The sequence below is a fragment of the Quercus suber genome, unplaced genomic scaffold, assembly GCF_002906115.3.
Source record: "Quercus suber isolate HL8 unplaced genomic scaffold, Cork oak 2.0 scaffold_223, whole genome shotgun sequence".
Taxonomy (NCBI): Eukaryota; Viridiplantae; Streptophyta; class Magnoliopsida; order Fagales; family Fagaceae; genus Quercus; species Quercus suber.
In genome coordinates this window covers 442,572-459,093 of record NW_027069681.1, presented here as the reverse complement: position 1 = coordinate 459,093, position 16,522 = coordinate 442,572, and the positions used below count along the sequence as shown (strand labels likewise).

General features: G+C 32.0%; 1 protein-coding gene across 1 annotated transcript; it reads left to right on the top strand.

The window, feature by feature from the left end:
- Positions 1 to 579: 579 nt before the first annotated feature.
- On the top strand, positions 580 to 6,135 carry LOC111992987 (pectin acetylesterase 5). Its single transcript, XM_024024834.2, has 12 exons — positions 580 to 909; positions 1,024 to 1,106; positions 1,197 to 1,326; positions 1,543 to 1,622; positions 1,867 to 1,956; positions 2,343 to 2,467; positions 2,918 to 2,978; positions 3,417 to 3,470; positions 3,597 to 3,674; positions 3,775 to 3,880; positions 4,628 to 4,773; positions 5,485 to 6,135. The coding sequence occupies exons 1-12, from the start codon at positions 690 to 692 to the stop codon at positions 5,596 to 5,598; spliced, it is 1,287 nt and encodes a 428-aa protein (XP_023880602.2). The 5' UTR covers positions 580 to 689; the 3' UTR covers positions 5,599 to 6,135.
- The last annotated feature ends 10,387 nt before the right edge of the window (positions 6,136 to 16,522 follow it).

Here is a 16,522-nt window from a genome sequence, read left to right as displayed (position 1 = left end):
TGTGATTGCTCTAATAGATATAGGATATAGAATATAGATCAGACTAGGGAAACACTTATTGAAATATATCTTACTTAATAACTTTTCTCTTGGCTAACCAATCCAACCATTACTTCTTCACATAAATAAGGGTTACTTATCAGTCTTATCTCCAAAAGAAAGTGTGGTTGGGTGCTTTCAGTTTAAAAATGATTTAAAGAACCTTAAATTATGTTAAATTTGGAAGGAGTCAAGTTGTTAAATGTCTTCACATGGATAATTTAAATTTCTTGCGGTTTCTTCAAATATAAGAACAAAATTTGAAAGAGATACGCAAGCAATCAAGAGTCAAGACCCAAAAATAAAAAATAAAAAATTGCACCACAATATGTTTATGAACACGTTTTAGTTTTTAGTTTTTAATTTGAATTTTTGTTTCAAGTAAAGTGGCTTCATCTTTTTTATTTTAAAAATTCTATCACAATTTGTTCATAATTTGTTTACGTAACAACTCTTGAGTGGTAGAGAGTAAAAATGGTATGTCAATTTCTTCACCACTCACGGCCTACTAGGCGAGCAAATTACGGCAAAAATTATTGTCTTGGCGTTTACTATTTATTAATTTACAGCAATCAGCAAAAAGAGAAAGATAAAACAGAGACCCAGTCCAGTTATAAAGTCAAATAGCTCAGGACTCTTAGCCAACTGCAATGGCGAACTCAAGGCTTCGAGGTCTGACTTGGTGGAGGAAGTGGGCCAAGAAGGACTGGGCAATCACAGCCGTTGGCTTCTCTCTCACCGTCTTTCTTTTCACTCTCATCTCCGACTCTTGGAGCCGCCGTGATGACTCCAAACTCAACAACCCATTCGATCACACTCACGACCTCGTCGACCTCACTCTGGTGCGCAATGCCAAGAACACAGGCGCCTGTACATGACCCCCATCTCTACTTTGTTCCACACTTCTTTACCCTCTTATTCATTACAACAATTTTGATTAAAATTTCACTTTTTTTTTTCTTTGTTTGAATAACAAAATTGCAGTTTGTTTAGATGGGAGTTTGCCTGGGTACCATTTTCAAAAGGGATTCGGATCTGGGTCTAACAATTGGCTGCTTCACGTTGAGGTCCTTTTTTTCTTTCACTTCATTTCATGTCTCTAATTTTTTTTTGGATTCATTTCTTACTAATACATATTTATTCATTATAAAGTATAGGGTGGAGGTTGGTGCAATACAGTATCATCATGTTCTTCGCGTAAATTTACCCGATTAGGTTCTTCAAAATACATGGAATCTCAAGTCCCCTTTTCCGGGATCTTGAGCCGTGACCCGTCCCAAAACCCCGGTAAATTTTTTGTTCTCTCACACTTGTTATTATTATTATATGTGTAAAAAGTCCTTATCTTTTTTTAGTTTTTGTGATACCTTTTACCGTGACTCTGTATGACTGTATTCTATTTATTTATATATATGTTACAACTGTAGTCAGGTAATTTTATGTTCATATGAATGAATGAGTGAATGATGTCTCTTAATTTCTAATGTTTGGAGCATTGTTCAGATTTCTTTAACTGGAACAAAGTCAAGATACGTTACTGTGATGGTGCATCTTTTGCTAGCCACCCTGAAAGTGAGCCGAAGGTAAAAGCGTGATAAAATTTGTGTGCATTGTTTCAGGTTAAAATAATTATTCACTATGAATTTTCCCTTTTTTAGGGGGATAAGTGAGTTTTTTGGCCCCAAGGAGAGGGGATGGGGAATTTGAACCACATACCTCGACTTCATGAGATGTGGTCTCCAGCAAAATTTTCCTCTTGGTTATGTCTAACAACAAAAGAAAGTTAGTTTTTGTTAATTATAGTGTTTGTTTTTTTTCATGCTATAGAATGGAGAGAAACTTTTCTTTAGAGGGCAGCTCATCTGGGAAGCACTTATGGATGAACTTTTATCAATTGGATTGTCCAATGCAAAACAGGTTGCCTTCCTTGGTTTTGATATAACTCTCTCTCTCTCTCTCTCTCTCATCTAATAACATCTAAATATTAACAGTTCTGTTTCTTACATTAATAGCTTTATGGCATATAGATTTTTTTATGCATTGAAAAAATGAGTTGAAAATTTCAGCTTCCAAAGACTGCACTCTCGTTCTGATGTATTCTGGAACAGTTTGTCAAATACATAGAGTGAATATGATGATTGAATGCCATTTTTCTCTGGGGATTTGTCTTATGCTATCAATATTATATTGTACAATACATATTGAAATCTAATTGCACCACGAACATTTATCTTTTGTAAAGTTCATATGAAATTTTCCCATGTACATATTTGATTCAGACTAGATGTTTGATATCGTTGCAGGCTTTTCTTTCAGGATGCTCAGCTGGAGGCTTGGCAACTCTTATACATTGTGATAACTTTCGAGAACTTCTGCCAAAGGATACAACTGTCAAGTGTCTTGCTGACGCAGGTTTTTTCCTTGATGAGTATGTTTTGGCGTACACATTACAGTCTTATGCACTGATATTTTTCTCTACTCTGTTATATGAGGTTTTGCTGTTAATTTTGGAGTCCTTTAATACCTTATTTTCTGATCAAATATATATTTTTATAGGTTTGTATAAAATCTCTTCTAATTACACATTTTATACACATTTGAGGAAGTAGCATGATATATGCTGTCAAGTTAAATTGGTCAAGAAGGAAGCCGTAACATGATGTAATAAGCATTTAGACAATTATATATATATAGACACTCCCCCACCTAGGATTTGTGATGGGGTGACAAGCTACAGCAGGAATTTTGAAACTCATCCACGCCCAGATTTAGCAACTAGATCTTGTGTCACTTGTATTGTGCTATTTTACTAACCTTTCTGATTAAGGTATGACTACATAAAAGAAAATTGAGCCACTTTGTCTTTTCCTCATTTCAGGAAGGATATTCTTGGAAATCAAACCATGAGATCTTTCTATAATGATGTTGTCCACTTGCAGGTTGTATTCTGCTCTTTATCAATACTAAATGATTTGTATTAACTTATTTATTACTAGTGGTCAAACAACATGATTCATAGGATCCAGCATATTGTGGATTGATGGATGAAACAAATAAAGGAGGTCCTATTTTGATTTATTTGATGTGTCATGTATGACATAGATCTTCAGCTATAATGAATTTTACTTGATCTGCATAGTCCCCTTTTGATTAGGAAATCTTTGCAGACTCTATATGAGCAGTATGTTTGTGATAGTGACAGGCTACACATTTTTAGATTCCCATTCCCAGTTGACCTTAACTATCTTCTTACTTTTCATTAAAAGGTTTTTTTTAATAAACAAATAAAATAAAGAAACGAAAAGGAAGAAGGAAATCAAAAGTTTTCCTTTTTTGAAATGTTAGTATCTCGTGCTTATCTGTCATCATGCTGTCAGGGTGTTGCGAAAAGTTTACACAAGGATTGTGTTGCGAGAATGGAACCATCTAAGGCAGGTTTTGTTTTCCTTTCATTAGATGTTATCAATGATCTATTTTTATATTCAGTTTTCACTCTGCTGCTCAATCATGATCTCTAACTAGCTGTCTCTCTTATTTGACATGAATGGAAACGGCAGTGTCTCTTCCCTCAAGAAATTATTAAAAACATAAAGACCCCAGTGTTCCTTGTCAACCCAGCTTATGACATTTGGCAGGTTACTTTTTCCTTAATAACATGCTACATTTGCTGTTTTTCCAGATTGTGACATTCTCATGCATATCTTTTGATACTAATTTGATCATTACTATCTCTAGATTCAAAATATCTTGATACCAGATGCATCAGATCCTCATGGCGACTGGCGGAATTGCAGACTAAACATTCATGATTGTAATCCTAGTCAGATTGGCATACTACATGGTAATTGATATATATCTTGGAACCATTTATCAAAAAGGATCTTGGAACCAATGTATAGTGTGAAAGTCAGCTAAATCACATTCATATAACTAATGTTGGAGTACGATATATGTGCAATAGAGGCAGGTAGTTCTAATTCCCTGTTCTTAAGGGTTATTATTCAATGATCTCGTGGTTGAAAATTGGCTAATGTTTTTAGATGTTAATTCTGTAGCATTTTTTCTTTTGGGTGTTCCTTGGTATACTTCCTGTGTACTTCGATTGCACTACTTTTGCTCATTTAATTGAATTTACTTTACTTTAAAAAAATGCCCATGTTGTTGATCATGAGCTGGTATATTTTATTTATTTATTTATTTTGGATAAGTTATGAACCTGAATGTTTTTACATTTCAAAGGTAATCATTGATTTTGCTTGGCTCATCTTATTAGTTCATTCTGAACCAGAAAATTCTCAGGATCTATGTGAGACTTTACTGGTAAATTTACCCATATGGAAACAGAACTTTTGTTTCTCCACTTACAGCAGTTTTTGTTAGATTATTGGTTTATCTTATTAATATTAGTAATATGACCATTTCTGGTCAAATAATGGATGACAGTTTCATAATAGATTATTGTTATCAGATCCTATTGCCTCTTATCATTTGGCAGAGAGCAAGCTGAGCAGTAGTCTTATGTTTGGATGTGATCTGTTAGAGTGCCACACTGACCAGATTGACTTATTAACTTACTATATACATACAGGTTTCCGCAATTCTCTGCTCAGGGCACTAGGTGAATTCCAGAAAATCAAGGAAGGGGGAATGTTTATAAATTCTTGCTTTGTTCATTGCCAGACATGGATGGCTGAAACATGGCATTCAGCCAAATCTCCAAGAATTAACAACAGGGTAGGGAAATTTTTATTATCTGAAATGTATTGCAGAGATGGGTCTGGGTTTTTAGTTTATTGGAAGCTTGGTTTATTTCCAATGTCACTGGGTCACCATTCAAGATGTTTTACATGATTACTCTGTAATAAACCAAGCTTCTAATTAACTGAAAACCTCACCCCATCTCCACAATGTAACACTCAAGCTTTTGTTTTCTGTAAAAAAAAAAAAAGTTATATATATATATATATATAACTCTTGAAAGTTCTCTTTCATATTGGAGGTTATTTTTATATGCTTAATGTCCACATCAGTGCATGGATGTGATTATGATGTACATACTGAAGAGTCTGTAATGCAATGGCTTGAAATATGCCTTTCCTGCCATCACTGTTCATGGACTTTGTGACTGAAATTGGAATACTTCAATTTCATTCTCAAGGATTCCATGCACTAGTTAACTTCAATTTGGTTCCCAAGAAATCCATTCACCAGTAAACTAGTCCCATTTAGTTGATGATTTATGTTACAAAAAAGCTTTTTGTTTATAATGGCTCCATCAAATGGTTCATGTAATAATATTTTACTCTCCACAGAGTTGAACTGTACTGTTTGGTGCTTTGGACATCTGAACTTGGCATCATAACCTGCTTTGTAATTGGATTTTTACCATCTTTCCTTATGAAATTAATTATCTGTTTGCTTTTGGATTTTACTGCTCTTGAACAGACAATTGCAGAGTCTGTTGGTGATTGGTTCTTCGATCGAAAAGCAGTGAAGCAAATTGATTGCCCTTATCCATGCAATCCCACCTGCTATCATTTGGATTTCACTCAAGGATGATGGATCTTAGGACCACTTCAGTGTTTCTTATAGGTCATTCTCTACTCCAGATCCCTAAATTCTCGACGTGCAGTGTGTGCCCAGGTGGTATTCTTCCTCTTTATGTTGAAAGCATGATCCTGGTCCTTGGACGTCGAGATAAAGTGTCTAAAGATACTGATTATGGTTGATGACATTTCCTGGCTTGAAAAAGGGGGCCGGGGGGAACATTCCTGAATTTGCTGCTCTGTGTTGTGGAGTCCATAGTTAACCCGATCAAGGTCTTTGCTTTCGTTAGTGTGGAAATCCATTGCACCATTGCTCCACAGTCAGTTCAAAACTCTTTTTACTGATCTTACCTGTTGTAAAAAAATTTCATTTGCACTCTTCATCCGTTGTCTACTCTACATTCCCTTAAAGTTTGTGGAGCAAACTAAAAATAAGAAATGCAGTGGCATACAAATTTGACTAGGCTATGTAGAGAGTATCCCATATTTACTGTTGTGACCTCCTCAGAACTCCGTCCATTATATATCTTTATCTTTTCATTTGCTTTTCTTTTGCCGGTATAAAGCCATGTTGTACAGTATACTTTATTTACGGATTTTTTTAGCACAAAGGGAGGGATTCAAATGCATATATTGAAGTCAACTTTGTTATGCCTAGGAAATTTGTAGCAGGATTTGTAGTTCTTTACAATACTGCTTCGGTTAAAAGCAAAATTCTGATCTTATTTATCGTGTGACATCACCCTTTTCTGCGACCCCTTAATGACATATAATGACTGATAAAATTACTCAATGAAGGAGTGGTACTGTGTATATGTGTGTGTATATGTGTATGTATATATATATATATAGAGAGAGAGAGAGAGAGAGAGAGAGAGAGAGAGAGAGAGAGATATTAAAAAGGAGCTGTAGCTGTAGTTTCCTTTATTTTAACTTTTGTTTGTTAGCCCACCAGGGTTAAATTCAATTTCAACCCATTGATATCATACTTTTATACTCTTATTTTGTTGTGAGGGTGTGTGGTACGTGTTTTCAAACAATAATTTTTAGTTTTTAAACAATATTATATGTATTTTTACGCACTTTTTCACCTATGTGTATTTTCACATGTTTTCAAACAACAATTTTTAGTTTTTAAATGCATGTATTAAACACCCCTAAACAAGCTTATGTTTTTTCCTTCTTCTTTTTTGCCTGCTATCCCATTTGGCTATAAAATATTAAAATTTGCTAAAAGTTGAAATTATTTGTGTTTGGTAAGCTTTTGGAGCCTAAATATGCCTCCAGTGGGGCAATAACTTTTTGAAAAAAAAAATTATAAAAAAATTATTTAAAAAAATAAAAAAATAAATAAAAATAAAAGAAGAAGAAGAAGACATAATATAACACGTAACCAAAAATAGACACATATTACCATTGCAATGAGTCTAGTATCGGCCCAAGCTTTGCCCCATCAAAACAAGTCTTAGAAGATTGATGCCAGAGTAGCTTTTGGCAACTGTTAATAGGGATAAAAATAGCCAAGACATGATTGAAAAATCCAGTTAGGTAATTACTCCCAAAATAAAGGAATGACCGAGTGAGTGAAGATCCATTGAGACGTGTGTCTTAGAAGATCAATGTCAGAGTAACTCATGTCCTGTGCCAAGTGGTAATGACTTAATAATCATGAAAATAACCAAGGAAAAAAAATGGAGTTAAAAATCAAAATCCAATTACGTAATTGCTCTAAAAATAAAGGAATGAGCAACGATGCATCGAGACATATGGACATGTCTTACAAGATTGATGCAAGAGTAACGTGTCCTATGGCAACTATTAACAATAATCAAGCCTCAAATATAAATACAATTCTCGCTTGAGGATAAAAGACAACAAGAACATGCTCAAATTTTGCTTATTTATCCTTAAAATCTCCCCTTTAGTTTTTTTGAGAGAGTTTCAATTTGTGACGTCCACTCTTGATAATAACTCTTTATTATCAGACCAAAACACTAATTGGTAATTGGTTTTTGGTGTAGATCGGGAATTGAATCTCAGATCTCTTATTCAACCTTCAAAGACTTTACTAGTTGAGCTGACTAAAACGCACATAATCTCCCCTTTAGTTTAAATTAAGCAATGATTATAGTTCTTTTGGTCATGCTAATGCAAGTGAGATTAGATTCAATGCCTTAATTTCTTTTTAACTTAGACGTGTTTAGTTTGGTAATTTACTTATGCCTCTAGTTGTACTACTAATTCAATTTAGCATCGATCAATTTAGTCTAGCCTCGATCTATGTCATCAATTATGTTGTTTAAATTTCACACTTAGTTACTATTAATTTCATTGCTCTTGAATCTTGTTTACATGATCAATCCTTGGTTTAAGTCCTCTTAGTTGAGTTTGTAAAAAAAGAAAATCCTCTTAGAGTCTTAATTGAGGAATTACCGAAGCCTCGAACCATCAACACACTATTAAGGATACATTTTCCACCAAGCTCAAGTCAAATAGTAGCCTCAAGTAAAAATTTTCCCATTAATCAAACATCCAGTTGATTATTCTTCCTTCTCTTAGGTCTTAGTGTGCGTTTGGGTATAGATGAAAAATGAAAATTATTTCACTATTTAGCTTGTTTTTGCTACTATTCATGGGACATACTGCACTTTTTGGCACTATTTATGGGTCTCACTATACTATTTCAACTAACTTTTATCTTTATTTACAGTACTTTCAGTAATAATTTTTCAGTTTCAGCAAAATAAGCGGTATCTAAACACACTCTTATTTAGCATTTATTATTTTGTTTAATAGTTACATGCAATATCTTCTCACATAAGGGTAACTCACAAGTGTGGGATCCATCATCATATAAGAGGGATGCATATAATGGTTACACATAATACCACCTCCTTATTTAGGGGTGTGCATTCTACCCATCAACCTAATTAACTCGATCATCTCAAAGGGAATGTATTGATTTTTCACAAGTTGACTTTTCTCCAATAAGAGAGAGTTAATTCAAGTTGAGGGAATTAAAAAATGTAGAGGAAGACCTAACATAACATTAGTAGAAGTAAAGTAATGAAAAATGATTTATCTTGTGGGTTGATTTGGTTTGATTATTTTTGTAATAGCTAGTTGTTATTTTGTGTAATGCACAAGAAGGTTCAACACAAAAATTTTGGGTAAATTGTATTAAACTCCTTTGAGGTTTCAAGGGATGACACTCCCCCAAAACATCTCGAGAAATGACACTCCCACCCTCAATGTTTTTTTTTTTTTTTTTTTTTTTGGTAAACCCCTCAATGTTTTATAAACGTGATAGATACATCCCTCCTCATCAACACTACATATTTAATTAACTTAATTAGAGACTTTGTAAAAAGAATCGTATCTAATATATTATATAATTTTGTTTAGAGAATATCAAACTTTTTTTTTTTTTTGAGGGGAGAGAATATCAAACTTAATTTAATAAGAATTGCTTGGTTTTGGTTTGTTTTATCTAAATATATGGTGAATTCTAATTATTTTAGAGTAACATAATATAACATTATTTGTAACTTTAAAAATCAAATTAAAAAATATATATTAGAATAATAACGTGAAAAAATGTGGGCTTTCAAAGGTTACATAACAACTTTAAAACATGTTAACAAAAAATTAAATGCTTTTATTTTATAATATACTAGTCTTTAATTCACCCAACGCATAGAAAGGTTTGACCAAAATACAATTGTGGGGCCAGAAATCAGGTAGCCTTGGCCCACTCCAAGCCAGGCCCAAGGGCCCACATCGAGGATGCGCGAAGGGTCCGAGGATGAAAGCGCGAGGACCGACCCCCGAGGAACATATTCGAGGATGACCCCGTCCTCGGGCATCCGAGATCTCGGAAGAACACGAGGAACACCCCGCCGAAGGGGACTCCTTGAATATCCGAGGAGGAAAGGGTCCAGTGCCACGCGTCGACGACGGGAGCGCAGCGAAGGAACAAGCCTTAGGCGAGCTGTCACCTCTGCATTGAATGTCCTCAACTAACGTCCTGGCCGCATTAATGAGGACAGGACTCCTGAACAGCGCCGCCTTTGGTGCTGCAACCCACTAGAGGAACAGGGATGCGGTTGATGGGACAGGCTCTCAAATGGTGGCCTGATTGATAGACAAATGGAGGGTTAGGATCAGTTTAGAGGGGTATATAACGTAAGAAGTCTCTCCTGAAAGGGGTGGAGGATTGGAACCAGGAAGTCCTTTAATGACCCATGCTCTCTGGAACCTTTGTAACCAATCTTAAAAGAAATAAGGAGAACGTCAAACTTCGGAAGTCCAGTCCAAAGAGCATCATTGTGTATCCCAACCCATGTTTAAGTTGATAATGTCACATGCAACCATGCAGGGCAGTTGTACCCCTTACTAAGGCCTAGTTCTTGAGCCCATACTCTATAAATTCATTAAAGGGCAAGCTGGACTTGGGTCCATTCTATCAACCTGAAGAAGTGTCCCAAATCCAGTCCCTACAACAATTTATATGTGCTACATATTAAATTAATAAACGTCAATAAAAATAAAAAGTCAAATTAGATAATCTATAGAAAAGAACATGCTAATTTAATTAAGATTTGTTTATAGAAGATTGCACCTAATTTAATAGTTTAGCTTGGGTTGTTTTATCAAAAAGATGGTGCGTTCTAATTAGTTTAAAAAATATATTTTAAAACTATTTGTAACTTTAAAAATCAAATTAAAAATATATATTAGAGTAATGTTGTGGAAAAATATGGGTTTTCACAAACTTATGTGGTAAGATTAGAAAAAATCAACAAAAAGTCAAAAAAAAAAATTATTATTATTATATATAATTCAAAATCTTTTAATGTGTATTAATAAATAAAGATTATAATTAGAAAATTTGTAGAAAAAGAATGTACCTAAGTTAACTAGAAATTGTTTAATTAGTTAGATAAAATCAAACATAGTTTAATCAAAATTTGTTTAGTTTTAGGTTGTTTTCTCCAAAATTTATCCAAATAGAATTTGAGCTGTAACTCTAAAACTAGCATAGTTTAATATTGTTTATAACTCTAAAAACCAAATTTTATTCACACCTATCTTAGAATAATGATGCCAATTGTGGAAGAAGTCAACAAAAGAGTTAAAAGACTTTTAATCTATATTATATATAAATGTGATAGAGCAGTGTAACAATCAAAAATTTTTTATTGATTAGTATTTTGAAGATTTACAATTGAATTTTATGTCAATAAGATATTCATTTCTATTCGATTCATTAATTTATCTTTTATATAATTTTAAAATTTAAACACTTTATGGATAAGATAATTATCGATCTCATTTTAAATTGAAATGTTGTAAGGATGTTGAATGTAAGAAAAAAAAAATTTAATCCAACAATGAATTTTTCAAAACTCACGTTCAATAACAAAATATATAGTGTAATATTGTTTAAGTTATATTAGCCGTAATTTATACTCAACTTTATATAAATATAGATAAATAAAATGATTAATATAAGTGGATTGGTTTCAATCAAAGATTACCTGATCCATTTAAAAAGAAAAGAAAAGAAGAAGTCCTCAAAATTGAAGCATCCCAATGTGTACACACCCAAGTCTTATTCCAAGATTGTGCCCAAAAAAAAAAATTTTGTTCAAAGTTCAAACACATGGCATATTGCTGGGAAAATGCGTTCCCAACCTCCAGTCCTTTTTTGGTAAAAGAAATATCCTCTTTTACTTCTGATCGAAAGTCATGGAAAATGGATTCCCAATATAGTTTGGTTGGTTGACGGGACTTATAATTCCCCAAACTCTCATTCAAAACTCAGAATAAATTAACATCCTCAATAAAATAGCAACGCATTATTATAAATTATTTAAAAATTTGAAACTACTTTTATGAAAAATATAAAAAGTCATTAAAAAAAAAAAACAATAGTTGAATATATATCTTGTCCAAAATGTCTCTAACTCTTAGCTTTACTGGCGTAGCCACTTGAAGATCAAGGGGAGCTTGGGCTCCCCCAAAATTTTAAAAAAAAAAATTTTTGGAAATAACTTAAACAATTTGAAAATTTTTAAATAACCTTATTATTTTGGCCCCATACCTGATAATATACATATATATTTAAGAAGGTCTAAAAATAAATATAATTTTCATTTAAATAAAATACAATCTATAAATACATATTTCAACAAATTACAATAATTAAATATTCAATATCTTTAAAATGAACACATAAGTATTTTAATAATTACCTCAACAAACAAAATGGCAAAAAAATTTTAATTTTTATCCCAGCACATATAGGGCTTACGAGTGCGATAGAAAAATTGAAAAGTCAAAAACTTTGTTAATGTGCCACACCACCAAGTCTCTCTCTCTCTCTCTCTCTCCCTCTCTCTCTCTCCATGCATGTTTGCCTCACCCTTTTTTTTTTTTTTTTAAATGATTAATATAAGTGGATTGGTTTCAATCAAAGATTACCTGATCCATTTAAAAAGAAAAGAAAAGAAGAAGTCCTCAAAATTGAAGCATCCCAATGTGTACACACCCAAGTCTTATTCCAAGATTGTGCCCAAAAAAAAAAAATTTGTTCAAAGTTCAAACACATGGCATATTGCTGGGAAAATGCGTTCCCAACCTCCAGTCCTTTTTTGGTAAAAGAAATATCCTCTTTTACTTCTGATCGAAAGTCATGGAAAATGGATTCCCAATATAGTTTGGTTGGTTGACGGGACTTATAATTCCCCAAACTCTCATTCAAAACTCAGAATAAATTAACATCCTCAATAAAATAGCAACGCATTATTAATAAATTATTTAAAAATTTGAAACTACTTTTATGAAAAATATAAAAAGTCATTAAAAAAAAAAAAACAATAGTTGAATATATATCTTGTCCAAAATGTCTCTAACTCTTAGCTTTACTGGCGTAGCCACTTGAAGATTAAGGGGAGCTTGGGCTCCCCCAAAATTTTCAAAAAAAATTAAAAAAATTTTTTTTTTTGAAAATGACTTAAACAATTTGAAAATTTTTAAATAACCTTATTATTTTGGCCCCATACCTGATAATATACATATATATTTAAGAAAGTCTAAAAATAAATATAATTTTCATTTAAATAAAATACAATCTATAAATACATATGTCAACAAATTACAATAATTAAATATTCAATATCTTTAAAATGAACACATAAGTATTTTAATAATTACCTCAGCAAACAAAATGGCAAAAAAATTTTAATTTTTATACCAACAAGTGAAAGATTGAAGCTTTTGTTTGTGCCGCGGGCCCCTCATCCTCATCCTTATCCCTAGGTCACTTAACTGTGCAACAATGCTCCATCTATGCCACATAGCCAAGCAGCTCTATCTATACCCTGATACTCGTTGTTTTTAACTCTTTCCAGGTATTATTTGCTTTATTTTGATTTTTTTAAAATTTACTTTTCATTGCTTTCTTTTTTATATTCCTTATAATTTTGTTGAATATTATTATGAATAAAAGTAAAACTAAAAACACAATAATTTCTATAATATTTTTTATACTATAATTAAGTAACACGATAATTTCTATAATATTTTTCAGAATAATCAACTTAACAATTTATTTGAGTTATTTTATAATTATAATTTTTTTCCTTTAAAAAAAAAATTAGACAACTTTTTTCACAATTGACATGATATATTGTGAATAATTGTTTATCACTAACACATGAACCCATTAATTTTTGTCTACTACTTACAATCAATCACATGGCACCGGAATTATGTTTACATATTTTATTGGTTTATATTGATTCTCGAGCTCTCACCATGTTATTACTTTATCTTCTATTATCAATAGGGCAATGTTAATTGGCACCATAAGGTGCATGTTAAGGAACTATCTTATGTCAATTTTGTTACTTTATGTCAGTTGTTTTATTAGTTTTATAGGGTGTGAAGCCAATGAAACCAACCTACTGAGTTTCATTTATCACTTCAGCAATATTTTCAACTCCTTTTACTAATTCATGCCCATTTTTTAATTTTCTTTTTTAACTGACTATAAACTATAAACAAACTAGTATTTTTTTTTTTTTTTCATTTCATCTACCATTTATATTTGTCCCCTAAGAACTCATTTGAGACTAAACATTTTGTTATTTTCCAGTCTTAATCATTTGTTTGTATTGTTACTTGGTTTAAAAATATCCAAATATTTTTTTGAAAATTAAACCGTGTCACAGTGGCTGAATATATATCTTGTCCAAAATATCTCTAACTCTCAACTTTCAAACGTGAAATGTCTTGGGTATTGAGTTTTAAATAAGAATCTTGTTAACGGTGTTTTTAAGACAATTATTAATAAATTATTTTAAAATTTTTTATACTACTTTTATAAAAATATAAAATGTTATTAAAAAAAACAGTGGTTGAATATATATCTTGTCCAAAATGTCTCTAACTCTTAGCTTTCAAACATGAAACGTATGAGTATTGAATTTTAAATAGAGATCTTGTTAACAACTTAACAGTATGCTTTAGAGCAATTGTTGATAAATTATGTTATGAAATTTGACACTACTTTTATAGAAAATATAAAAAGTCATTAAAATAATTAATTATTTTTTATTTCCCCATAAAAAATTTGTAAAAATTTTCTTAAACCAATGCCATTAGATCATCTGTCAAGTACTTTTCCCTTTAAATAATAACTGTCTCAAAGACATTGTGGGATTCAATAGACTACTCATATTCATCTCCAACTGTACTGTCTTACGTTGCATTTCTTAACTTAAAGATTATGGAACTCGAAACTTCTCTCTAGCAGCCTTACGCATAGTGCGTCAGACTCAAATACCTAAACATATAACGACAGAACTTTGATGGATCATCAACCATGCATGTTCCACGCGAACCCCACTTAGGGGAACCTAAGAAATTAACTCAATAATAAAGCTGATTGACGCTTTGTTTTGTACTGCTAAGAACTCTATATGAAAATCTAGGTGGTATGATATTTTGTAGTAAATTTGGTAACAAATTAAGAGATGCACTAGACAACTGTACGTCGTTAAGGAGAACTAACCACCATTGATATCACACCAGCCATTCCAACCCCAAATAAGTACGATTCTAAAGCTTGATTTTCCCAGTCTGGTATGATGTTGATATACATATTGCATAAAGAAAATTATGAATCTTCGGTCACCTCTGATAATGGTTTAAATTTAAAGGACAGGGTCAACGGTTAAGAATATTGTACCTAAAAAGAAAAGGTCCAACAGCTAAGAATGCCTAGAGCAATTTTAGTTTTTTATTTAAATGTATTGTTTGTTATACACACAATGTTAAAGGGTAGTGATGTTTGTAGGCCAAAACTTAGGGTTTTGATGATGTAACCTGAGACTAGAGCAGGGGTGGTTCCACTTGAAGCATAGAACCTCCTGAGCTGGGAAAAAAATTTAATATATGATATTTTTCTTTGATCCCCTAAAATTAAAATTTTATTAAGCCCAGAGGAAATAGGTTTGAATATGATCTTCTTAACAATATCTTGGCATTTTCAAATACAAAAAGAAGCCCAACAAAAAACCAATTTGATCTAAAATTTGAAAAGAAAAAAAAATTAATTAGCTCAACAACAAAGCCAATTTAGATCTTAACAAATTTGAAATAAGTCAAACAAATGGGAGATGAGTGAATCAATGATTACTATTGGTTGTATACATTGAAAGAGATGTACCTTGTAAGGTTGATAATAAAGATATCATGCAATGATTTCAAAATATGAAAAAGGCAATTGTAAAACTTCATATATTTGGGTTTTTTTTTTTTTTTTTTTTTATGTTTGTTATACACACAATGTTAAAGGGTAGTGATGTTTGTAGGCCAAAACTTAGGGTTTTGATGATGTAACCTGAGACTAGAGCAGGGGTGGTTCCACTTGAAGCATAGAACCTCCTGAGCTGGGAAAAAAATTTAATATATGATATTTTTCTTTGATCCCCTAAAATTAAAATTTTATTAAGCCCAGAGGAAATAGGTTTGAATATGATCTTCTTAACAATATCTTGGCATTTTCAAATACAAAAAGAAGCCCAACAAAAAACCAATTTGATCTAAAATTTGAAAAGAAAAAAAAAATTAATTAGCTCAACAACAAAGCCAATTTAGATCTTAACAAATTTGAAATAAGTCAAACAAATGGGAGATGAGTGAATCAATGATTACTATTGGTTGTATACATTGAAAGAGATGTACCTTGTAAGGTTGATAATAAAGATATCATGCAATGATTTCAAAATATGAAAAAGGCAATTGTAAAACTTCATATATTTGGGTTTTTTTTTTTTTTTTGGTGATGTATATATATTTAGATTCTCTTTCATTTTATATTTTGTAGAATTTATGCTTTTTATTGACCTCTAGAAAATAATCCTAAAGCCGCAAGTGGACTAAAGAAAGTCGGATGAGAGTTTGTGCAAAATTAGGCTTTTGTGTAAAATTAGGGAGCAGTGTAAAAATGAGGCGGAGAGTGAGTGAAGAGAGAGAAAGAAAGGGAGAGAAAAATAAAACCATGGTTTGATTTTTTTTTTTTTTTTTTTAATTGTGTAGTGAGTGAAAAGAATCACTAGGTCTAGCAAGGAAACAACCCCACGTTAAAATTGTGGGTTAAAATACTAAGATTGATGCGTGAGTTTTTTTGAGCCTTTAGCTACATATTTGCTGAAATATTAAAATAGCTACACTGAGGTGAATGCTATTATATAATATAAAACACCACACCAAAACTCTAAAACTATGGGCCGCCCACACAGGCGGTTATTTGGTTCTTCCTATGTGCTCAAATGTCAACAGTATATACGTTGTATTTATCTATCTCCTATTTCTATATTAAAATATTCAGCTTTAAATTATGGTTTAACTCAAGGCATATTAGTGGG